The 26,296-nt window shown below is 38.7% G+C and overlaps 3 protein-coding genes across 13 annotated transcripts in view; 1 reads left to right on the forward strand and 2 right to left on the reverse strand.

The window, feature by feature from the left end:
* Window positions 1-455: 455 nt before the first annotated feature.
* tbpl1 (TBP-like 1) lies at window positions 456-9,915 on the forward strand. Of its 5 annotated transcripts, none has more exons than XM_037750918.1 (8): window positions 476-557; window positions 3,919-3,989; window positions 4,965-5,216; window positions 5,364-5,446; window positions 5,897-5,960; window positions 6,924-7,027; window positions 7,563-7,657; window positions 8,021-9,915. In XM_037750918.1, the coding sequence occupies exons 3-8, from the start codon at window positions 5,082-5,084 to the stop codon at window positions 8,101-8,103; spliced, it is 564 nt and encodes a 187-aa protein (XP_037606846.1). In that variant the 5' UTR covers window positions 476-557; window positions 3,919-3,989; window positions 4,965-5,081; the 3' UTR covers window positions 8,104-9,915. The 5 variants fall into 5 exon arrangements, with proteins under 5 accessions (XP_037606850.1, XP_037606846.1, XP_037606848.1 ...); XM_037750920.1 differs by lacking the exon at window positions 476-557 and adding an exon at window positions 1,048-1,171 and having other exon boundaries at window positions 3,919-3,996; XM_037750919.1 differs by lacking the exon at window positions 476-557 and adding an exon at window positions 1,049-1,171.
* A 138-nt stretch (window positions 9,916-10,053) lies between these two features.
* slc2a12 (solute carrier family 2 member 12) lies at window positions 10,054-19,905 on the reverse strand. Of its 4 annotated transcripts, none has more exons than XM_037750914.1 (7): window positions 19,782-19,861; window positions 18,731-18,902; window positions 17,109-17,211; window positions 12,785-14,080; window positions 12,479-12,601; window positions 11,370-11,502; window positions 10,054-11,234 (listed from the first exon to the last, which is right to left on the reverse strand). In XM_037750914.1, exons 3-7 carry the CDS (start codon window positions 17,185-17,187, stop codon window positions 11,171-11,173), a joined length of 1,695 nt encoding a protein of 564 aa, XP_037606842.1. In that variant the 5' UTR covers window positions 17,188-17,211; window positions 18,731-18,902; window positions 19,782-19,861; the 3' UTR covers window positions 10,054-11,170. The 4 variants fall into 4 exon arrangements, with proteins under 4 accessions (XP_037606842.1, XP_037606845.1, XP_037606843.1 ...); XM_037750917.1 differs by having other exon boundaries at window positions 11,332-11,502; XM_037750915.1 differs by having other exon boundaries at window positions 18,731-18,848; window positions 19,782-19,834.
* Window positions 19,906-24,600: 4,695 nt separating this feature from the next.
* The window catches only part of sgk1 (serum/glucocorticoid regulated kinase 1), a 40,550-nt gene continuing 38,854 nt past the window's right edge, over window positions 24,601-26,296 (reverse strand). For all 4 annotated transcript variants that reach the window (XM_037750808.1, XM_037750811.1, XM_037750810.1 and 1 more), the window contains one exon: window positions 24,601-26,074. In XM_037750808.1, coding sequence (XP_037606736.1) covers window positions 25,907-26,074 — 168 coding nt within the window. In that variant the 3' untranslated portion in view covers window positions 24,601-25,906. The remainder of the gene's footprint in view (window positions 26,075-26,296) is intronic.

The raw sequence follows: 26,296 nt of genomic DNA on the forward strand, positions 1-26,296 counted from the left end.
TTCTGGAGAAAATGATTGTTACTTTATTTGACATTGAAAGTTATTACATTTTCACATAAAAATGTAATGTAGACCGGCTTATAAATAGATATTATGAGGCTTCAGGTGGAGGCTTCAGATAAGCCCAGTGGGTTTTGTTTGGCCTCTTTCTGCACTTTATATAATTCATTTAATTTTTTTGTTATGTTGTATAGTCTTAAATTGTGCAAAATAAATAAACAAACATAAGTTACTATAAAGTTTTGCCTCTTCCTGCACTTTATATTATTCATTTTTTTTTTATTATGTTGTATAGTCTTAAATTGTGCAAAATAAATGAACAAACATAACTTACTATAAATTTGTCATCTATAAATGTTTGTTTTTCTCGTTGTTATTTTGTTACAGGAAGTTGAAGTTATTTTGAAGTCCACCTGCTTTTATTTTGAAAGCTGCAACCGGAAGAAGGCTAGCTTGTAGTCCACGGAGGAGGAAGAGGTCTGTCCACTATTTATCATTACTATTGACTGTATTGTCCTATAGTCTCGGGGTTTACAGCCCTGAGCTAAGCTGAAGAGGTAGATACTTTATGAAAACAAACACATTTGCCATTAACACTTCAACCCAGCTGGAACCAGAGTAAACACCTCAGTGTAACGTTAGACAGCTAGCCTGCTAGCTCGCTTAGCTAACAACTTTTCATTCATTACATTCATTAGAGCCTTTTCTTTGTTGCTAAGCTAACGGAGAGCTTTATTAACAAACAGTAGCTTGCTCAGTAGTGAGGTAACGTTATCGTTGCTGTGTTTTTAATCGTTCATTTCAGTGGAAGTGTAGTATTAAGAGTTGACAGCCTGGTTTGTTAGATTAGCTGGTTTAGCATCAATTTCCCTAAACAAGCTTATTTGCGTTACTATGCAACAAGACACTGAGGTGAGCGATGCATCATCAGCTGTAACCAGCCAGTAAACCTTACATTTTAGCCTTATACCTTACTCCTTCACATATTTAGCTAAGGGTTAAATGCATTTTATATTTAGCCTTCAGTATATCATTTCTTCCTATATCTTGCTTTGCAATTTACTAGCAGAGGAGTAGCTAGCTACTGATCAGGCTGTACTAGCGGGTGTGATTTGGTGTTTTGGAAACGACACATAGCTGGAGAATCAGATGAATTGGTGCTGCAGCTGAGGTGACAAGTTAGAGCCCCCTTTTCTTAACATTTTAACGTTTTTTATTCAGGTGTAAGAACAGCTTTTACACATAGAGAAAGGTGATTTTTTTTTTCTCTTGTGTACATAAGTTAATTATCTAGTGTACACAGGTTATTTTATCTTGAATGCACAAGTTAATTATCTCATGTGCAAGCTATAAGCAGTGCAAATATGACACATGAAAACAATCAAAACAAGAAAATAATAAGGGCAAAAAAAAAGGGCATGATGCATGAATCAGATGAATTGGTGCTGCAGCTGAGGTGACAAGTTAGAGCCCCCTTTTCTTAACATTTTAACATTTTTTATTCAGGTGTAAGAACAGCATTTACACATAGAGAAAGGTGATTTTGTTCTCTTGTGTACACAAATTAATTATCTAGTGTGCACAAGTTAATTATCTCATGTGCAAGCTATAAGCGGTGCAAATATAACACATGAAAACTATCAAAACAAGAAAATAATAAGGGCAAAAAAAAAGGGCATGAATCAGATGAATTGGTGCTGCAGCTGAGGTGACAAGTTAGAGCCCCCTTTTCTTAACATTTTAACGTTTTTTATTCAGGTGTAAGAACAGCATTTACACATAGAGAAAGGTGATTTTTTTCCTCTTGTGTACACAAGTTAATTATCTAGTGTACACAGGTTATTTTATCTTGAATGCACAAGTTAATTATCTCATGTGCAAGCTATAAGCAGTGCAAATATGACACATGAAAACAATCAAAACAAGAAAATAATAAGGGCAAAAAAAGGGCATGATGCATGAATAAGATGAATTGGTGCTGCAGCTGAGGTGACAAGTTAGAGCCCCCTTTTCTTTACATTTTAACATTTTTTATTCAGGTGTAAGAACAGCATTTACACATAGAGAAAGGGGATTTTTTTTCTCTTGTGTACATAAGTTAATTATCTAGTGTGCACAGGTTATTTTATCTTGAATGCACAAGTTAATTACAGCTATATGTAGTGCAAATATGACACATGAAAACAATCAAAACAAGAAAATAATAAGGGCAAAAAAAGGGCATGATGCATGAATAAGATGAATTGGTGCTGCAGCTGAGGTGACAAGTTAAAGCCCCCTTTTCCTAACATTTTAACGTTTTTTATTCAGGTGTAAGAACAGCATTTACACATAGAGAAAGGTGATTTTTTTCCTCTTGTGTACACAAGTTAATTATCTAGTGTACACAGGTTATTTTATCTTGAATGCACAAGTTAATTATCTCATGTGCAAGCTATAAGCAGTGCAAATATGACACATGAAAACAATCAAAACAAGAAAATAATAAGGGCAAAAAAAGGGCATGATGCATGAATCAGATGAATTGGTGCTGCAGCTGAGGTGACAAGTTAGAGCCCCCTTTTCTTTACATTTTAACATTTTTTATTCAGGTGTAAGAACAGCATTTACACATAGAGAAAGGGGATTTTTTTTCTCTTGTGTACATAAGTTAATTATCTAGTGTGCACAGGTTATTTTATCTTGAATGCACAAGTTAATTACAGCTATATGTAGTGCAAATATGACACATGAAAACAATCAAAACAAGAAAATAATAAGGGCAAAAAAAGGGCATGATGCATGAATAAGATGAATTGGTGCTGCAGCTGAGGTGACAAGTTAAAGCCCCCTTTTCCTAACATTTTAACGTTTTTTATTCAGGTGTAAGAACAGCATTTACACATAGAGAAAGGTGATTTTGTTCTCTTGTGTACACAAGTTAATTATCTAGTGTGCACAGGTTATTTTATATTGAATGCACAAGTTAATTATCTCATGTGCAAGCTATAAGCAGTGCAAATATGACACATGAAAACAATCAAAACAAGAAAATAATAAGGGCATGATACATGAATAAGATGAATTGGTGCTGCAGCTGAGGTGACAAGTTAAAGCCCCCTTTTCCTAACATTTTAACATTTTTATTCAGGTTCTCTTGTGTACACACGTTCATTATCGTATGGTTAACAAGTCATTATCAAGTTAATTATCTAGTGTGCACAGGTTATTATCTTTAATGCACAAGTTAATTATCTCATGTGCAAGCTATAAGCAGTGCAATATTAAGAAAATTACAAAGACAGCCTTCTATCACCTGAAGAATATAGCAAGAATTAGAGGACTGATGTCTCAGCAGGATTTGGAAAAACTAGTCCATGCATTTTATAAACCCCAGTAAACCTTTCATTTTAGACAAATACCTTATACCTTAATCCTTCACATACTTAGCTAAGGGTTAAATGCATTTTATATCACGTTTAGCCTTCAGTATATCATTTCTTCCTACATCTTGCTTGGCAACAGAGTAGCTAGCTAACGACATCAGGCTGTACTAAGATAAGATTTTCCTTTATTAGTCCCGCAGTGGGGAAATTTGCAGTGTACAGCAGCAAAGGGGATAGTGCAAAAAAACAGATGCATCAGCTAACACAGTAAAAAAAAAAAGAGCTAAACAAAGTGTAACAAAATATGAACCATTTAAATAGAAGGTAATATAAAAATAGGAGCAGTATATACAGTATTGACAATAAACAGACTATTAACACAATTGCACAAGTGGAAAATTATATTGCACGGTGAAAATGAAATGAAATTCCACCTGAAAATATCAGGTTATTGTCATTGTTATTGTACTAGCGGGTAACCTAACGTTAATACATGGACATAATAGCGTAGAAGTACATTCAAAATATCTAAATTTATTTTATTGCATTGCAGATGCCTGTGTGATTCGTGTTTTGGAAACGACACATAGCTGGAGAATCAGATGAATTGGTGCTGCAGCTGAGGTGACAAGTTAAGCCCCCTTTCCTAACATTTTTACCTTTTTGTTCAGGTGTAAGAACAGCATTTACACATAGAGAAAGGTGATTTTTTTTTTTCTTCTATTGTGTACACAAGTTCATTATCGTGTGGGAACAAGTTAATTATCTTGAACGCACAAATTAATTATTTAGTGTGCACAGGTTATTTTATCTTGAATGCACAAGTTAATTATCTTGTGTGCAAACTATAAGCAGTGAAAATATGACCCATGAAAACTATCAAAACAAGAAAATAATAAGGGCAAAAAAAAGGGCATGGGACATTGCGTTGTACTATAGCCAGGGTTTGAAATTAACCTTTTTCCTCACCTGCCACTGTAGCAGGTCACTTAACATTTCTACCGGCCACTCATTTTTTTTTGTCTGCCACTTCTGAAATCTACGTAGAACTCTTTAAAATTGTAAACACTGAGTCAGTGGTACCAGACACTAGAATTTTGGAATATATCAGTAAACCTTAATCCATGACTATATTTCATTTAGGCTTTAGAGTTGCTTTTTAAAAATAATATTTCTTAATATAAGGAAAACCTGTCTGTCTTGGTGGCAGGTGACCTGGAATTTTTTACCTGCCACAGCCAACATTTAACCTGTATTTGGCAGGTGGCAGGTGCTAATTTCATTCCCTGCACATAGCGATAGGTGATTTCTTTTCTCTTGTGTACACAAGTTCATTATCCTGTGGGAACAAGTCATTATCTTGAATGCAAAAGTTAATTATCTAATGTGCAAGCTGTAAGCAGTGCAAATATGACCCATCAAAACAATCAAAATAATAAGGGCAAAAAAGGGCATGGGACATTGCTTTGTACTATAGTGTTTGTGCATGTTTGTGAAAATCATTGTAAAAAAAATTGAAAAAAATATATAAAACTGACATTTATAATTTATATCTCTCAAAATGCTAATAAATCCTGGGCTTTTTTTTCCCCCTTCCAGCTCAACTTGTCTCCCTGTCCGTCCGTCCGTCCGTGAAATGGTGGTGATGATGGCGTTGATGATAAATGTGTGAGGAGAAAGTCCCTGTGGTCCTCTTGCTGCACCGCACACTTCCCCATGGATTCCAGCAATGACGATGCACTTGATATCATTATCACCAATGTGGTGGCAACCTTCAGGACCAGGTGCCACCTCAACCTCCGCACCATTGCCTTAGAGGGAACCAATGTCATCTATAAGCCGGAAGTAGGGGTAAGGAAGTCAAAGTCAAGGATATTCTACATGTAGATATAAAAAAAAAAACAGCTCACCTTTATTTTGATTATGTACAGCTTTGCTGCTTTTATGATATGAATCATGTTGGCAGTATTAAAGTTTTGACCACTTTTTATTTCTTAGAAAGTCCTAATGAAGCTTCGTAAACCCAAGATAACAGCCTCAATCTGGTCCTCAGGGAAAATCATCTGCACTGGAGCAACAAGGTAGACACTCTGCACATGAAACACTCACACAAACCATTAACTGTATAGAAGTCAGTAACTAAAATCTGCAACTGCACATAACAAAATTGAGTTTCTGTTGCCAAAGGCCCATTCATTTTCTCTGGTGAGAGAAATCTTGGCTGCTGATGTCTTGCTTGGCTTCAGCTGAATTTTTAAGCAAGATCCTCCATCATCTGCCAATAATGTCGGGGCATTACCATTTGTCTCCACCTGTCACAGATACGATGCTGACATTAGAGCTAGTGATTATCATTTTTGGCAAATCAGCCACCACAAACGCACAGGGATGCCTTTGATTGTTGGTGCCCTGAACTCTTAAGGTTTCCACTTTCTGTGTATGTGTTACGTCTCTTTTGCATGCCAAACCATATACAGTATGCATACCACGGTTATCCTGGTTCTCACTCTTTGCACTCCTCTTTCGTACAGTGAGGATGACGCAAAGCGGGGTGCTCGCAGGTTAGCACGCGTTCTGCAGAAACTGGGCTTCAAGGTGAGCATAACTGTTGGTTAACAGCATCATAACAGATGCCACTTGCCATAACATGAATACCAATGCAGATATAGAGCTTATTATAATATCGGTTAAAGGTTTGCATTTCAGATTTTTTTACAATCCTGGTCTTATTGTCTTAGTTTTGGTTATTATGCCTGAAGGTTAGTGTAATAAGATGAGGTACTTGTATCGTATGAGGTACTTATCCATAGTCAGTGTATTACCTACAGTAGATGGTGGTTGACTCGGCACACCCCCAATTTGGAGAAACAGACAGGAGTACCAGCAGCAAGGGAGAATTTTTTTTTGCGGTAGTAGAGTCAGATGACACGCCAAATTCCCCATTTTATGGGAACGCGCACAGAGCCTGAGGAAGAAAGTCTGGCTTAATGAAGACGGTTAATAACCACCGTTGTGGTACCCATTATCTCTGTCTGGGGCTTTAGGCTTTGTCGAGCCCGTTAAGGCAAAGAAAGCCTGGCTCTGTTGACCTTGCTTCATGGTACACCAAAATTCTCCCTTGCTGCTGGTACTCCTGTCTGTTTCTCCAAATTGGGGGCGTGCCGAGTCAACCACCATCTACTGTAGGTAATACACTGACTATGGATAAGTACCTCATACGATACAAGTACCTCATCTTATTACACTAACATTCAGGCATAATAACCAAAACTAAGACAATAAGACCAGGATTGTAAAAAAATCTGAAATGCAAACCTTTAACCGATATTATAATAAGCTCTATATCTGCATTGTCAACATGCAGATTAGCTGCTATTTGTAGTTTATATTTGCTTTTATTTCTGCAATAACTGGAGTGAGTACAAATGAGGCTAACTTACAGGTATATTTGCCAACACTAAGGCCATAAAGACCAAGATTGAAAGACCAGAGTTTTCCTTTTAATATGAAAGTATGTGCATATAAATACATTCATATGTGTGTGTGTTGTCTTTTCAGGTGAGGTTTTCAGCCTTCAAAGTTGTGAATGTCCTGGCAGTGTGCTCCATGCCGTTTGCAATCCACCTTATAGACTTTACCAAGAAGAACCGACCCATCGCCAGGTAACACAGTACTATACATCATCACACTAATCACCATTATCAGAATCCAGAATCTGTCAGAGCAGTATTTAGAAATATTTCATTGTACTGATTTGTTCCCTCTGTAGCAGATCTTACCCCTCAGATGTCAGCCCAGAATCTCTTAAGTTTGATTATGCTAATTTTTTTGGGATCATTTGAGTTATAAATGTTGATCTCATAAGGAAAAATACAGATCACTGTCATAACTACCTACCATTGTCATTTATTTTGATTTAGTTTAGCCTGAAAATGTTACATTTTTTACTAGTAGTGATTCAATATTTGCAAGGACAGGATGACCTCTAGTGGTGGGAGCACTGGTCGGCACTTTAGTATGCATTTGGCACCACAAGCAGGCAGAATATGTTGGTGTAGTCAGCCTCTAATTCACTTGTTTATATGATAACATATGACGCACTGGCATCATGTAATACTCTCAAAGCTGTATACGTGCATGTTTTTTAGATATATGTGCTGAAAGCCTTTAATACTTAACCCTGTGTTTGTTTGTCAGTTATGAACCAGAGCTCCATCCTGCTGCCACGTACAGGATCAAACACATCAAGGCTACTGTACAGGTGTTCTCTACTGGCAGCATCACAGTTACAGGTAACTCTCACATTTGCATACCTACACGCACACATACAGACTAACCTCTCACCCTCATTTACTAGAGGGCACAACAGCTTAAAAGATTGAGGTCATGTTGTCCTAATGCACTTTTATGCTCTGTTACAACCAGAAAAGAGGTTTGTAAATAACCCGATTCCTCAAGGAATTTTACTCAGAGTGAAATAGTTTATGCCCTCTTTGTATGTCGTGCGTTAGGCTGAACTTGACCCAAACAACTGCTGTGATCTGTGATTCTCCATTTTTTCTGTATGTTGTCTGGAGCTTTTTCTTGTTTATTGTACTCGAAGCTTATTCTTATGCTCTCATCCCACCCTCACTCCTCCCTATCCGATCGTTCAGGACCATGTGTGCAGAACGTGGCCACAGCTGTTGAGCAGATCTACCCGCTGCTGTTCGAGGTTCAGAAACCCCTCCGCAAATAAAAGAAGACGACGGAGGGAATGAAGGAAAAGAGGAGAGCCCGTCTGATTCGTTTGTTACAAGTGAGGAAGCACCTTATCCTTGGATTTATTTGCTCGATTTTATCACTACGCGGCAACAGACACAAACTTTTAACACAATCAACGGACTGGATGTCACCGGGATTTAAAAGAATCCCCTCAACAACCCTTGTCGGAGTTTTAAAACTTCCCTCTCACAAAAACATAGTTGTTGTTGTGGATTGTGTCGCTCTTGTGATTTTAACAGCCTAAAAGTGCATCTTTCAAACATCAGATCCTTCAGCGGAAGTAGCTCCTCCAAACGTGACTGACACTGAAGGGGGGAGGCAGTTATCTGCTCTCGCTCTTTATTTGCTCTGGGTTTTTTTGCATGGACACAGAAAAAACAGTTTTACAACAGTCTAACTATTTCAATGACTAACAGTTGTGACCATTGCGAAGAGTCAGTATGTGAAGACTAAGAAGCCTCAACTTTAACCCTATATACAAGAAGTCGTCCCATTTGCTACATACTCTAGATCTCCGTCCATGGGTCGTTTGCAGACGCAAATACATGGCAACCACTGTATTACCCATATTTTTGCCCAAAGGGAAAAACAGCAGTCAAACCATAGACTGAGTCTTGACTGTTACACATGTACACACGGTAAGAGCAGGTCCTTAAGGAGATGCACATATCCACTCACAACACACAGTCATGATCTCTGATTTTAATAGTTGGTTTCTCACATTTCCTTACTTAGTTTGGTTGTCAGTTCACTATAAATGTGTAAACTGTGGCATTGGATCAGAATGCACACGCGTTATCTCATTTCATTTCTTGTCATTTCCTAAAAAAATACTTTTAAACACAATGCAAAGACGAAATAGTTTTTTTTCTTGGCTGGACAATGTACAGAATAAGCTCGATGTCCTACATTTTTTGGTATGTAATGAAAACGTTTGAAGGGTTCAGGTATATTTGATTTTTCAGGCGGTCCGTTGTTGAGCCATAAGCTCCTTTCACACGGCCTGTTCAAGGCGGGAATGTTGCGCCGTTATTCCACCTCGCTGTCCTGTATGAAAGGTACGGAGATGGAAAGAGGGGAGAGAGTTGTTCCGCCGCTGAGCCGTCAGTGGAGGTAGTCGCAGAGCCGAGCCGATGGCAGGACTACACGCACACACGCTACACGCAGACGCTGTTGTGTTTAATGTCACACCCCTTTTGCTCCCCCGATGCGGGCGTGATATATAAAATCGCACAACAGGCCGGTATTATGCCGCCATTGTTTTGTTCAGTGTGAAAAGCAAAGCTGGCGTAATGGCAGTATTGCGGAATCTCTGTGTGAAAGGGGCTATAGACTCCCCTCACGCTTTTACTTAACTCAGCTACTGGTTAGAGAACTCATAATTACAAAGCAGCCAGTCTTCAGTTAACTCGTCTGTCACTCATTGAGAGGTTTGGCAACACATTCATTTCAATTTGTGAAGCAACGTACGACCACACACAGTGTTGAAAGAGGACATGCCGACAGCATTAGCCAGTCTGAAAAACAAACCCTTCACAGAATATCATTCTCCTAAAAAACAAAAAACAAAGGTTTAGTGTTTTTTTTAAATAGAAAACCCTAATGACAGGCAACATAGATGTATGTATATAATAAAGGCATCTGATGGAAAAGATGTAGATAAAAAACATGTTGTCTCAAGTATGTGGGATGGACTTTTTGAACCAGTGTCAACTGAACATTTGTGACACTTGTTCAGAATTTTGTATTTTGTATAAAAATAAAGGTTCATGATAAAACAAGGCCACCACAGGACTACTGTTCACTTCAACGTCCTCTCTTTTTTGTGTATGCGTGTCCTGATTACAGGTGGAGAGAAGCACTTTCAATGGGTTTTCAGTGTGACACGATACAAATGAAAAAAAGATAAGGAGATGTATCAAAGTACAGATTAAAAAATGTGCAATTTTAATTGTTAACAAGTCCACACAAGTCATTCATTCTCACAGTAAAACATCCCACTTGTTAATCACCTAACTATAATTTTGGCATTACAGACGCAAGTAAAAAAAAACACTCAGCACTTTTCACTCTTCGTACACTACAGTACTAGTTATACTATCTACTCAATATCACTACGACACCTGATGAGTTTAATATTTCTTGTTGAGGATTCAGCAGCCAGGCATAGCTTACATCGAAACTGAGCGTGTTGATTCATCATCAGACACCAGAGAGACACCAGGCTCACCCTACTTAATGTAGATTACAGTGTGTTCTTTAGCATAACTGGTATGACTGGTTTGAGCCCTGTTGGTGTATATGTTATTACATCCCATATGACAGGGAGCAGCATATAATGGTCATGTTAAAGTAAGTAGTTTGCAAATCAAAGAATGTTACATACACAGACATTTGAAGTGATTAGCGTCTTATTTTTTAGTACATTGATTTGTCCATGATAGTCCAAAAAGCCAATCTTTACCAGCCGCAACAGCGACGCCGGTATTGTTTTCACGTCGTGAGTCTGCGTGTGTGTGTGTCATAGCAAAATGTGGACCTGGAAACACCTACTGTAGCAGGAACTACATCAGGTGCACAATTCTGTCTGGGGACAGATTTTGGCAATGCAGTAGCGTTGTAACTTTGTAAGATTCAGTAACAAAACATTACAGGTGCGTAGTTGAGATCAAAAAAAAAAAAAAATACCCCTTCCTGAATTATTGTAGCTGTATTCGTAGATAGGGAGGTAAAGAAAGAAGGGAACTAAATAAATATAACGACATTCAATCCCCATTGTTTACCTTTTTTGCTGCGTTTTAAAAAGCAAGAGTGAACCCTGAGATATCCTCATTTGAGCAAATTCACAAATACTTCTCAATTATTGAATTCTTTACTGCATATGTCATTTTCCACCATCCCTGTCCTATTGATTTGTTCCTTTACATACACACAGCATGTAGCAAGAAGGAACTTTAAAGACAGAGACATAATGATAGGAATCAGCTGGAACAGATGTGGGTGAGATATACGAGTTGTACCCCAGAGTCTTAACAGTGATACTATATCGTCCTTCTTGATCCTTTTACTATCGACTCTCCTTCAGGTGAGGTGTGCAGTTGTGGTCTGTTAAAAAAAAAAAAAGTCAAGATGTTTGCTGGAATCTCTGCTGTTGATCAGGCTCTCCTGAGAAATCCATTTCACAAACCGGTTTACTAGATACATCGATAACATTAAAGTCATGCGGAAGCTGCCATTCACTTCTTAGCCAGTTCTTTGGATATCTCCTCCAGCGTGCGACCTTTGGTCTCTGGGACACAGAGGATGACGAACACCAGGAGAACAAAGCACATGGCAGCGTAGAGGAACATCACATTGGGAAGGCCAATCTTTTCTAGAAAAACAAGAGCAAAGAAATGTGTCCTCAAAAGGCTGAACATGGCCTCAGGCAGAATGCTTGTGTGTTTTACCTGTTATAACATTACGCCTACGCCTTGTTGACTCGATATTAACCTTTTTTTTTCTTTTTTTTTATTGAGGAATGTTTTTCTACACAGGATTAAAAACTGAATTGCTCTGACGTTCAGGGCTGCAACTAACGATTATTTTCATTGTCGATTAATCTATTGATTATTTTCTCAATTAACTGATTACTTGTTTGGTCTATAAAATGTAAGAAGATGGTGAAAAATGTCAATCAGTGTTTCCCAAAAGCCAAAGATGACGTCCTCAAATTGTTTGTTTTGTCCACACAACTCAAAGATATTCAGTTTACTGTCACAGACGAGTAAAGAAACCAGAAAATATTCACATTTAAGAAGCTGGAATCAGAGAATTTTTTTTTTTTTCCTTTAATAATTACTCAAACCGATTATCAAAATAGTTGGCGATTTATTTAATAGTTGACAGCTGATCGATTAATCGTTGCCGTTCTAATTAAGTTTAAATGAACTTGACAGACATGACATAGGCAAAAAAAAAAAGGGCTGCAACTAATAAAAAAAGAAACGGTTCATATCAAAGACTACAAATTTGAATAGTGACAAACTGTTTTAGGTGTCTTCCTGTTTTGCTAGTGCCTCCACAACAGGTAGGCAGTGTGACTGAACCAGTAGTAGGAACAAGGTGAGACACACCTCATTATTTCAAGAACAAACAAATGAAACGTGTTTAGCATGAAAGCTCTGGCTGTAAACCGTATAGAGTTTGCTGGTTGTTGTGATCTATCTTGGCCTGTTCCGGGCAAAAGATACAGAAATGGATCTACTAGTGAGTACTTGCCTTAATTGCATAGACAGTTTCAGTAAAATGATAGCTCTACCACAATTACTTGAACCTACAATTAATAAATAACACACACACACACACACCTGTAATTGTGAGGAAGGTCATGGAGATGAGCAGGTTAGTGGCCCAGTTTACAGCCGACACCACAGACACCGCCCTGCCTCTGACTCCCATTGGAAAGATCTCACTGAGAACCACATACACCACTGGAAAGAGAAGGAAACAAAGACATATACATTATCTGGGGAACTTGAGCGTTTCAATGTATACTTTACCTAGGCCTAGTTATTGTATGATAACCATTGTTGTACTTTGTACTTCACAGTACGACGTGTTATAAGCTGCAGGGAAGGGAGTGGGTGAATAAAAGTGACTGAATGGGTTCTTACTTGGTCCGAGGCTAATGGAGAAGGCTGCCACATACACCAGCAAGCTGATCAGTGACGCCCACTTCAGTACGGAAGACACTTCTCCAGAAGTCCTTCCTCCTCCTGACTCCCCAATCCCATCATCTTCTTTGTTAGGCCGCTGTGCCTCCTCACTGCTCCACTGGCTGGGGAGGTCAGTAGAAAAAATGCTACCGTTGTCCAAGTCTATAGAGGTTCCGTTTAAATCCCATGGCGTTTGCGTGTGGTTTAGTATAGTTTGACTTTTACACAGGCTGGTGAGGTTAGTGTGGCTCTGCAGTGTCAATGTGCCAAGTGCAATTAGCGACATTCCCATCGCGACAGAACCCACACACAAAAAGCTCTTGGTTCCAAAGCGGTCGACCAGCAGCACGGCCGGGATGGTGCCGACTACCTTCACCACTCCGAACCCTGTGGAGGCCAAAGTTGCCGCGGCGTCACTGTTGAAGCCTACGCTGCGTAGAAGTGGTGAAGCGTAGTAGAGGATGTTAGGCTGACCTGTAGCCTGCTGAAGGAAGACTAAGGCCACGCCTGTTAGCAGCCGTGAACGCAAGTTGGCCTTGGTACTAAACAACTCCCAGAAACTATGCTCTGATTCCTCTTTAAGTCCTGCCTGGATGTCCCTGAGCTCCTTTTCCACATGCACCTGAACCCCACCTCTCATTCTGGCCAGCACTATCCTGGCTCGCTCCACTTTACCCTGGGTAACCAGGAAGCGTGGACTGGGTGGGAGGAATATGAGTACACCGATCTGCAGCAGCGCTGGGGGGATTACCAGTCCAAATGTAAACGCCCAGCCATTGGGCACGGTAGCGAAGGCGTAACTACAGCTGAATCCCAGCATTACACCCACAACCAACATCAACTCATACAACGTCACCAGCAGACCCCTCCTCTCCCTCGGGGAGATCTCCGCAATGTACAGACAGGCTGCCGTCCCCGACAGCGCCGTTCCCATGCCGACTATCACCCGGCCCAGCGTGATTGCAATAAATGAGGTGACTGCGATGTGCACGACGCTCCCTACGACCACCACGGAGGCGCTCAGGAGCAGAGAGCAGCGGCGGCCGTAGCGATCCAGAATAGGACCTCCGGCCAGGCAGACGAGGAGAGCGCCGAGCAGGATGGAGCTGACCAGCAGTTCTTGTTCCCGGCAGGAGAGGGAGAGGAGACCCCGCAGCTGCAGCAGGACTCCAGAGGTCAGGCCCAATTCATAGCCCAGCATCAGGCCGCTCAGAGAGGCTGTTCCAGCCGCTACCACCAGCAGCCAGCTGCTGCCTGGAGAGAGGGACAGAAACAGAGAGAGAGTCAGAGAATATAAGATATCAGCTTCCCAACAAAAGGCTACCTACCTACCTGTATGCAATCTGCCCGTGCCCTGATGCATTACACCGGAGTCTTCCGCAAGCTGCTAGCTCGACAACTGTGAGTACAATAGGCATGTTTGTTGATTACATTCGTTACAATATGTTTAAGTTCATAATGATAATTTTGGGGGAGTGGTTTTGGAGGGAGCCCTGAAGGGACGAGCTGTCAGGGTTGCCAACTTGGCATCTTTCTCGCTAGATTTAGTGACGTTTAGAGCTACTTTCATTGGAAAGGAGTTGGGGTGAGTTTTTCAGTTGGATACTTTCAAAATCGAGCTGGTTTCTCCAATATTGCTGACCCCAGCTTTAATACGCTTTTAAACATTAGTAATTATACTGTATTTAGGCAATTATTATATTGAGAATGTGCACAACTTAAGGTACATAAAATGACACTAAATTGGCCACAAATGACTCTGCCCCAGGTGTGGGTGTATTTCCTTCCTAGTTAGATATTTGTCACGCTCATTTTTTAGCAGCAAGGAAGTCACGAGGGAGATGATCAGGTCGACGTGTCGGCGAGCATCTGCTACATTGAGGTGTTAAAGAGCAAGACACCGCACGGCAGTGAGCGGGGCCAACAAGACAACCATTTGTTCCTTCTGAGCGATCAAACAAGTAGTGTTCTTGTTTACGGCTAGTAACGTTTTAAAGCAGCCGATGGTCTCATGCGCAGTTGCAGTAATCAGGTTATTAGCGTGATAATCTCACCAAAAGCGGTGTTGTCAGGCAGCAGCAAAATATAATACAATATGTTATTGTGTCCATACATTGTTGTCATAGCACAGAAACTCAACTAACAAAACCTTCAGTCAAGGAAATGAGTTATAGTAAAAAGAGAATCTAAATCGCCCATCACAAGAGGCACTGTACGTACATACATGACAGCATGATGTCAGAGGGGAGAACGCTGTAAAAGGTCACTTAGCATCAATAAATCACTACACAAAAATAAAACATATGGTAATATATTTTAAAGGACCTGGATGCCATAACTTTTGGCAGGGTCACAGCTTTTCTCCCCCCAACCATGAGTTGTCTTAAAAGTGCTGACTGTGTGGAATTAGAGGTCGGATGTTCACAAGAAGAATGCCCATCAATCCTGTAAATCATTGTGAGCGTGCACGCATGCTTTGTCTTGCCACTGTGAGCTAACAGATATGTCTTATCATTAGAGAGATAGGAAAGAAACAAATCTGAGTGAATCAAAAGTGATGAGCTTAGCATGTGGACATATATACTATTTACATATATTTCAAACTTATGAATTAAAAACTGTGTAATATGCATGAGCTTTTTTTGATATTCATATGAACAGTCATAAACTTCCACCATTATTGATCCTTGTACTTGTTTTATTGCTGAAATACTGCTGTCGACGTCCATTTTTCCTTTGACAGCTTTGACTAAACAAGACTGCACTTGAATTATTATTGTTTAAACGTGCTAAGTTTGTTTTTATAACAGGCTGTAGACTTAGATGCTAAGGTATTTAAATGCAATTGTCCTAATAATCTTGCTAGTGAGACTTTTTTCTTTCGTTCTAACGTCATTCTCATGGCCCATGCAAGAAAAACAGAAACGCAGCTGCAAACTGCAGGGTCCTATAAAGTAATTTGCTTCAACTGTTACACTGCATACCCCTCTCTGGATTACAATATTTAATATATGTAAGACTGTACTCTCTTGTAATGAGTCTTTAAGCTACTGTATAATCGGCTTACAGTTTAGTTACATTTCTACTTCAGGTTTCTTCCTGAAACATTTAAAACTAGAGACCATCTTGCGATGGGATCACACCAGCCGATATGCCAAATCAACCAATGGCCCCTTCCCCATTCCTACACCCCTACATCCGGCGCCCTTGCTTGGACCACGGCAATCTTCGAAGTAGACTTTCATTTGATCTTAACTACCCATCTGTAAAGTTTTGGGACTGTATCTTGCACGGTTGTGACGCTATTGCGCTGTCCTCAGACACACAGTTATACCTGTCTCAAAACCGCCTCTGTGGTAGTTCCTGATATACGGCTTCAGGACATATTTTGCCATGATGAGTCACATGCAGACTCACAGGGTGAAAACAATGCCAGCATCGCTGTCGTGGCTCGTAATGAGATTAATACAGATATAATACTCTGGTAAGAAACTTTACTTAAGTACTTCTACTTTTTCAATCCTGATGCCGATACTCAGAATTGGGTCATTTTACTGAGTCGAAATTACTAGGCTCACTATTCTAATGTGTAAGGTAACAAGCTGGGACATTCATACAAAACATTTAACACATTTTTACAGCTGGTTTCTGTAATGTAATGGTATTTTAAACACGTAGTTTAGCACACAAAAGGCTTCATCCAGAAACAATTTTGCCCCAGTAAATGCTTTAGTGCAAGGCAACAGATTAAATATGTGCTGACAGGCAGTTTGTGATGAGTGCGTGATACGTTTTTTGGTATAATGCCCCCGAGGTTAGAGTGACCCAGGACACAGGCATAAAAAACATCATAAATAACTTTTGACTTCATCATTAATCCACGTTTAAGAAAGAGCGGACGTGAAGAAGTTAGTTAGTTTTAGCTGAAAGATCACTGATCTCATGTTCAAATTTGGAAATTCATACATCTTTTCCAAAAATCTGAGTTTTCTGAGTTATCTGGATAACTTTGTTGAGTAAAAAAAACCCAGAGCAGGACTTTTTACATCAGTCCAAGTTCCAGATTTGCGGGGGGGCTGTTACTAAATCTAGAGTTATCTAGAGTTCGCTATCTAGTTATCTAACTGAATCATCAGGTACACCCTCACTAAACATTCAAATTATTTAACATGTAACCTCAAAACAAAACAATAGCACTCCTATGGCTTAGACTTGTATTCACATAAAAAAAAAAAAAAACATTTTATCTGATAAACATAATGTTACAGCCATCTGTGTTTACCTGGTTCTCTGGATGGGTTAAGTTTCTGGGTCTCAGAGAGGTTAGAGGTCATCATCTTGGTCTCACTGTTGGGGTCCATCTTCAACCACCTCTAACAATAGGCCTAGATAAAACAAATACAAACCAACACATTCAAACAAAGAAACACCATTAATTCTGCAAACTAAACATGAAACCAACAGACCCTCCCAATTCTGCACAGACACACCTGAAATACTTCCCTGAGGTAAAGGACTACGCACCAAGTCCTGAATATGCAGTAGGATAATTCTTCTCTAAAAACAAGTTTAAATGCTCCCCGTATGTTTGGGGATGAAGCAGATGGAAATCGAATTCCTATCTAACTGATGCCAATAGACACACATGACAAAATTCGACCCTAATTTTAGATATATAAACATATTTTTTTTTACAAATCAGGCCTAATTATTCTTAGGAATGCACCGATACTGGATCGGATATCGGGCCGATACTGACTCAAATAGCTGGAACAATGGAGCCAATCTAACCAATTCAATTTTATGTTGATATACTATATACATTATATACTAGAATTTTAATTGCTGTTTAAGTTTTGACTGTTTAAGTTGCTGGTAAATTTCTATTCAGTAAATGTATATCTATATATTTTTTTTTTGTCACATTTTGTTTTACAAAGTTAGGAAACGAATGTTTAAGTTAAGCCTGATGTTGCCCTACACATAAAAAAGTGATACTGCAGTCACTTCCACACAGTGAGGCATACAACTTATTAATTAAACACTGGCATCAGATCGGTACTCGGTCTCGGTTGATACCCAAAGCCCAGGATTGAAAAAGTCTGATTGGTGCATCCCTAATTATTCTTATATACTGGCTTTAGAAATGATAAAACCAACCGCTATACCATGAGGCATATTTAACTTTCTCCAAAATACAGAATAAACCAATCCTGGTGCAGCAAAAAAGGGTGAAATTTGAATGATCATCAGATTCCCCTCCTTTTCCTTTTCTCAGTAATCCTGGGTTAATTTTTACCTATATTAAATGCCTTTTGTTGACTCTGGATACAATCAGCAAGCTCCCATATAAAAAAGCCCTGTCATAAATACCAGCTCTGTGAAGCTCACAATGGACAGATGCAGCTGGCTGGAGATGTTGAGTGAAGTTGGGAAAAATACTTTCTGTGATTGTAGTTTTTTGTAGTGTTTCACACTGATTAAGTTTCTGGTAACCTTTGACCTTAGACCCTCATATGGTTTATTATTTTGTTGGCATACAGAAATGGTCTGGGAGACTTATTCCCAGTTGTCACACTAAGGACACTTTCCCCACACTTGCAATAGCATCTTATGGTAATTTATTTATATGTAATGACAATGACACTTTTGCTTTTTTATGTTTTTTCAATTTTTCTGCTCCCTAAAAGTCCATGACTTGAGCTTAAATGGCCATAAACCAAAGACCACCAGGGAAAACACAACGTCTTTATAGCAAAAAAAACAAAGTGATCAGCTCTCTTTAACACATGACACTTCCAAGTATGGGCTTGTCCACTATTTATGTGCAACTTAAATGGGTTTTGCTGCATGCAAAGTCTCAGTAGCCTATAATAACATCTGTATGCAGTGACACTTCCCTACCTGACGCCCCAGCGGTGTCTCTGCTCTTAGCTTCTATTCAGTGTTTATCGGTTCATTCGCTTTCTTCTCCGGACTTTATGACTTCTCCTCTGCTCCACAACTCGTCTTTCTCTCGTGTCTGTGCAGGCACGCAACTTGTTTTGGTAAAGCACTTGTTTAGCCCCGCCCATATCTGCACAGACAACCAATAGGAAACGTGGATTTGGCTCAAGAAACGCCCAACGTGGAATCCTATTGGTCCAAAGCGTGTCAATCAGTTTGTGTGCCTATATACTTTATAATTAAAAAAGTGTTCTACAGAGCGAATATATGATAAGTTTGTCTTTTTCTGTGCTGCTTTGTATATAACTTCCATCTGCCATTAAAAGGAATTATAAAGTTTTTTTTTTATTATGCTGTGATCAAGCAGCAATAAAAAAAAATACACCTGCATCAATAATGGTTTTTCTCTCATGCTGCATGGGAAAACAAATATGGAATTGCCACCTGCTGATTTGCTCGGTTCCCATGTCCTGTTTCTACGAATGCTGCATGATCTGAGCTGTCACACCTGTCCTGCTGCTTCACAGATGACAGCATGGAGCCTAATGTGCCTGTAATGCCATGTGTGTGCTTGGTCTACTTCTTTTTAGTTTGTATTTAGATGTTCAGACATGGCCTCTTAGAATCCAAAGTTTTCCCCGCTGTCATTTGATCCTCAGTTAAGTTTACCAAAAGCATGTGTGTGTCTGTGTATGTGTGTTATGTAATGACTCAGTAACCAAGATAACTATAGGCGGCCTACTTGTTGGAGACTGGCCTTTACCATGTCAGCAAATAATCACTTGTTTAATATTGTAATTTATAATTATTTTGTAAGGTACCTTGGCTAAATGGGCCTTTGGAAAGTCACATATTTCTTCTCTAGGTTTATCCCTGTGGCTTAAATACCATATTGGAATGCAGTTTCACAGTCTTCAACGTTTAATATGGACACACCCAAACAGTACATGATGAAACAAATTTTGTGCTTGCAAGGCTTCTTTTTCAAGACAGTCAAAGTTTTACTCACCCAGCGGAATGATATTGACAAATTTGGAAACATAATCAGAGCAGACACACCTATTGATAGTCCAAAGGTCAAACTTGCAAAATGTTGGTCCATGCAAATAAAAACAAATTAATCAATGGGTTTGTTTTGATTCAAAGTCACATTTAAAGCAGCAGTGGGTAGAACTGGAGCAAATATGATTAAAAGAGAATTATTGTTACAAAACAGTCACTGTATCTGTACAGTAGTGCATGAGACAGGTAATCTGAAGAAAATCATGTGCCTCCGTGTCTTCTGGTGCTCCTAAATGGCATCTGCAATATTTAATAGACAGGAGGAAAACATCCAATCAGAGCCGAGCTGGAGCCTTGCCGTCTATGAGCAGCTGTCAATCACTCGCAAACTCTGATCAAACAGTCAAACTAGGCAGCGCTGATCAAATATAAATCAATATTATGTTAATATAATGCCTATTTCTCGCCTCAAATGTTTTCAGAAACATCTTGTAATGTACTGTTAAGCTGTAAAATGAGAAAGTTTGTGACACGGCTGCCATGTTGACTTTCTTTCAACGTACTATACTATAACTTTTTTTTTTCTTTTCGACTCACTATACTGTGACCTTTTTCAACATACTTGACTACGACTTTTTGTATTTTTTCAACATACTATACTATGACTTTTTTTCAACTTGCTATACTATGACTTTTTTTTAAACTTTTTTCGACATACTATACTATGACTTTCTTTCATAAAATTTTCAACATACTATACTCTGAGTCTTTTTGGTGAAATTTTTCGACATACTATACTATGACTTTTTTCAATATACTATAACATACTATATTATGACTTTTTTTCGAAATACTATACTATGACTTTATTCGATATACCCTACTGACTTTTTTTAATCATCGTATACTATGACTTTTTTTCGACACACTGTACTATGACTTTTTTTATCTTTATTTCGACATACTATACTATGACTTTTGTTTTGACATACAATACTGACTTTTTTTCCACATGTTCTCCCACGACATACTATAATATACTATACTAAGACTCTTTTTTCAACATACTATACTCTGAATTTTTTTTTTACATACTATACTGTGACTCTTTTTTCGACATACTATAATATACTATACTATGACTTTTTTGACACTATCCTATGCCTTTTTGTTAAACTTTTTCGACATACTATACTATGACTCTATTTGGTGAAATTTTCCAAAAACCATACTATGACTTTTTTCCTTTTTTTAACGTAGTATACTATGACTTTTTTTTTTTTTACTTTTTTCAAAATACTATATTATGACTTTTTTTGGCGTACCATACTATGCCTTTTTTTCAACAGACTATACTATGACTTACATTTTTTCGAACATACTATACTATGACTTTTAATTTGTCGACATACTATACTCTGACTTTTTTTCAACATAGTATACTATGACCTTTTTATTTTTTCGACATACTATACTATGACTTTTTTGAAAAAGTATGCTATGACTTTTTTTGACATACTATACTTTGACTTTTTTATCACTTTTTTTCGACATGCTATACTATGACTTTTTTTTTGACATAATATATCATGTCTTTTTTGTACTCTTTTTTTTAAATGCTATCTTGTGACTTGTGAAATAGCTCAGTGTGTTAGATAACTAGTTGGAATACTGGAGGTTGTGAGTTCAATCCTTAGGTGACACAATGATTTTTGAGGGCTTACTTCAAATACAGAAGTCAAATACATAAGGAAACATTGGATAGGTGTATCCCGGCAGATATCTCAGTGTGGTAGATATCATCATGGTTCGATCCCAATGTGACACAGTGATTTTTGAGGACTAACTTTAAATTAAGAAGTCAAATACAGAAAGAAACACCACATCAGTGTATCTACAGATAGCTCAGTGACGTAGATACCTGGTTGGAATACTAGACGTTGTGGGTTCGATCCTTATGTGACACAGTCTATTTTCAGTTCTAACTTCTAATGATGAAGTCAAATATACGAAGAGAACAGTCCTCTGTGCGTGTGGCATTGGTGGCTTGGCTGCTAAGTTCCTGGTTCTGTGTGTGACAGAGCGTTGGTTCGATCCCCACCCTCACATCGATGCCCGGTGCCCGACAGTGGAGTGAGACGAGCGTCTCCTCCCAGGGTTTCGGAGATATACAACTGGGGGGTTATGCAACAAAAAACAGAAATTGTAACAAGTTTTTACAAAAGAACGAGGGTTATGTGCTGTAAATAGTTATCCCTATACAAAGCCAATGTATAATATATAACCCCGACCTGTATAATATAAAATCCTAACCCTGACCTGTGTAATATAAAACCATAACCTGTATAATATAAGACCCTAACTCTGAGCTGAATAATATATAACCCTAACCCTAACCCTAACCCTGACCTGTATAATATAAGACCCTAACCCTAACCCTGAGCTGAATAATATATAACCCTAACCCTAACCCCAGCCTTGACCTGTATAATATAAAACTCTAACCCTAACCCCAGCCTTGACCTGTATAATATAAAACTCTAACCCTAACCCTGAGCTGAATAATATATAACCTTAACCCTAACCCCAGCCTTGACCTGTATAATATAAAACTCTAACCCTAACCCTGAGCTGAATAATATATAACCTTAACCCTAACCCCAGCCTTGACCTGTATAATATAAAACTCTAACCCTAACCCCAGCCTTGACCTGTATAATATAAAACTCTAACCCTAACCCTAAGCTGAATAATATATAACCCTAACCCTAACCCCAGCCTTGACCTGTATAATATAAAACTCTAACCCTAACCCCAGCCTTGACCTGTATAATATAAAACTCTAACCCTAACCCTGAGCTGAATAATATATAACCCTAACCCTAACCCCAGCCTTGACCTGTATAATATAAAACCCTAACCCTAACCCTGAGCTGAATAATATATAACCCTAACCCTAACCCCAGCCTTGACCTGTATAATATAAAACTCTAACCCTAACCCTGAGCTGAATAATATATAACCTTAACCGTAACCCTGAGTTGTATAATATATAACCCTAACCCTGAGCTGTATAATATATAACCATAACCCCAACCCTATATAATATATAATGCTAACCCTAACCTTGACCTATATAACATATATACAGGGCTTCGAAAATTCATGGAAAAAAGTCATATAAGTAGTATGTCGAAAATGTTATGAAAAAAAGTCATAGTTTAAAATTTTATGAAAAAAAAGTCATAGTATGTCGAAAATTTCATGAAAAAAATCATAGAATAGTATGTCGATAATTTTATGAAAAAAAGTCATAGTATAATATGTCGAACATTTTATGTCGAAAATTTCATGAGAAAAAGGCATAGTTTTTTGCCATAAAAACGTGTCATTAATATTCATAATACTTTAGAATGCTCATGTTTACAAATGTAAAAAGGCCCTAGGTTTTCCTACATAAAATAAAAAAATACCTATAAATTAAACACATATTTATGATAAGCATAGATGAAATTGTCTCTATTATCACAAAATAAAGAAAAACAGTAATCAAGAGGTGGTCAAAGTATAGTTCCACGTGGTGCATGGTGTTTGTAATGTCATATTTGTTGTCTGAAAAAGTACAAGCAACTGGTTTACTTTATCAGTTCAAGACTTGGCCAGCAGATGGCAGTACATGACTATTGCTGCTGAGCATATCTGGAAATAGCACAACACATCTTCGGCCCAATACAATTTCTTCTACATGTAACAGCTTTTCAAAAAAAAAATTAAGTTATTATGGATCTTAATCAGCAGTAAGTAACTTTGTTTACCCTCTCCAAAAACTAGGACCGATGGATAATAATGAGGAAGATGATGATGGTAAAAACTACTTTGGAAGTTAAGCAAGAGTTCAAATAGATACAAAGGCTGCAGTGTAAGGTAATGATTTGAATAGTCTTTAATCTTATATATACATGTAGCACATGCAGGCTTTGCGTAGATCATCATTTTCTTATTCTGAAGAACATGGAAGCTCTGTAGTGACTTTAAAAAATAGCATTTTACCCAATTATATTTCTGCTGATAAACCTTGTGTGAACTTTTTGAACTGGATTCACTGAATTTTCAAGCAACTCAGACCAACAATGTCAAACTGTTGTCCAGAGAGTTAAACATTTTATGGGTTTCCACGAGGACACCTTCGTCACAGTCCTCTTCTTTTTTTCACTTCCCAGAGGTCAGAGGTCACCTGCACTATAACGTCCCCTTTAAAGACACCCCAGCAGACTCAATTAACCATGCAAACATCCTTGAACTCTAATAGAAGGGCATTGTCCCTCATCAACACACCACTCTGCTGTAATCTTATTGAAGATGCGGTATATATCATTTACACTATTTCTACTTGAATTATCATTCATGTGATTGCAGCTTTTGCTTCAAAAAACAATGCTCTAGTGCGATGTATCAGGGCTCTGGTTCATTAATATGCTTTGACCTGGAGTTGCCTTATCATTCTATCTGAGGCAAGCCAATAATTTCCCCGCAAATGGATGTCACAATGATTGTGATGTAAGGCTGCTGACGCACGGAGGTGGGTAAAGTCCATTCTACGCTAATATAGGACATTTGGCAGTGGTCAGTAGGTCAAGTTCCTTCCACGAGGACTAGTTAATGTTTACTAGATCTTCATTCTTTACATTTTTTTAGTTTACTCTATAACTTAAAAAATGTGCTTATTTTTTACTGGCAATGTGAAGACAAGATTATGTAAAAATCAGCTGCTCATTTCAGACCAAAGTAAAATCAATCAAATTAATGTATTAATAATTACAAGGTTATAAGGTGTAATAAAGTTAAACTTTTATTGCAAACCAAACATGGTCACATAAATCTTAATTTTACAATTTTACAGTACATTTAACATATATTGTTACATATATATTTAAGCATACCTTTAGTCATTTTTGTTCAATAATAATATACATTAAAACTAGTACACATTACTCCAAATATACAAACAAACTTAAATACCGTCAAACTGCATTACAGCAATATTAAAATGGAATGTTCAGTTTCGATGTCGTCAGGCCGGCTGCGGGTCGCCGTTAAATTATTGTGAGGCGAATGGAAGACTAAATGAGGGGGATGCACTTGATAAAGCAGAACTACACAAGCACTTCTGAACACATCACTCTCTTTTCTCACCTAGCAGCTGTGCTCTCTCTTTCTCTCTCTCTCTCTCTCTCTCTATCACCATTATTGTTTTATGTGCAAACGAAAGATATGGAACATCATTTGAGTTCTCTACGTCTCACATGTTAATGCGGGAACAGGTGTGTTAATTTGGTGCTCCCCTCTGGTAACTTAAAAATAAATCCTCCTCACCTGAAGTCAGGTGTGAGATCTGATGGAGAGAAAAAAAAAATAAAAGGCACATTTGAGAAAAAAAAAATTAAACATCCCCCTCTGTAACATTCGGCTTCAAGTGACTCCCTTTTTCAACCACACAGAAAGTAAATGAGAAGAAACTAAAGCACCAAAATGGATGTGATCTCCAAGCTACTCGATCAAACTCAACCAATAGGTCCCCTGTGGAGGGGGTTAGACAGAATCTCAAAATAGGGAAGATGTTTCGCTACATAGATGAAGATGGAAATCCTCGTCAGGGCTGGTACAGAAGAATCCAGTCATCCTCTTTTGAGAAAAGTTGGTGTGTGTGCTTGTTGGTTGTGGCTTCAAGGTCAAGGGGGGCTTTTTAAGCTGCCTGAGCTGTGTGCAAACAGACCTTCCAGAGATGGCCAATTGAAGGCTGCAGAGTGTTTGTGTCTGTGTGGAAGGTTGAAGAATTTGTGCGTTGGTAAATCAGTGTAAAATGGAGAACAACTACAACCCCAATGAGTCGTCTAATCATGGCAGGCTTCCTCTTTGCAGCAATTCTTCTTTCAAGATCTGGAGACATTATGGCAAGTACACGTTTAAATTCTTTTGCAAATGCAGAGTTGTTGCAGGGGGGTTGGTTTCGGGAACATCCATCAACCCGATGGGAAATGTAAGGTGGGGGGTCAAGATGCAAGTCAATGGACACGCCACAGTTCATGTCCCATAAGTCTGAATTGGTGTCCATTGAGTGCCTTTGTTTAAATCCTATAGGTAGGAGTCCATAGACGGGGCGTAGGAGAAGCCCACAAAGGCCTCAGCAGCGTCTTTGATGCTGGCTGTGACTAGCGCACTGTCTGGGGAGCAGCCAATGGAGCTGGGCACCGGCTCGTCTGTGAACTCTGGATCAAAGTGCCGCAGGTCGTTGGGTCCCGTCTGAGAGGGAGGAAGGAGGGAAGGAGAGGGGAGGGACAAGTAGGGATTAGTCAGGCTGTAAAATACCTTTCCATAATTGGAGATAATTCACAGCGAGGATGTTTCGTGCTCTTGATCTAGTCATGTAAACGTGAATACTGAGGACTAAGACAAGAGCAAGTCTGCAGTTTAGGCTACTATGCTGTAGAAAAAATAATCGATCTGCCATAATGAGCACTTATT

Source organism: Sebastes umbrosus, chromosome 18 (assembly GCF_015220745.1).
Source record: "Sebastes umbrosus isolate fSebUmb1 chromosome 18, fSebUmb1.pri, whole genome shotgun sequence".
Taxonomy (NCBI): Eukaryota; Metazoa; Chordata; class Actinopteri; order Perciformes; family Sebastidae; genus Sebastes; species Sebastes umbrosus.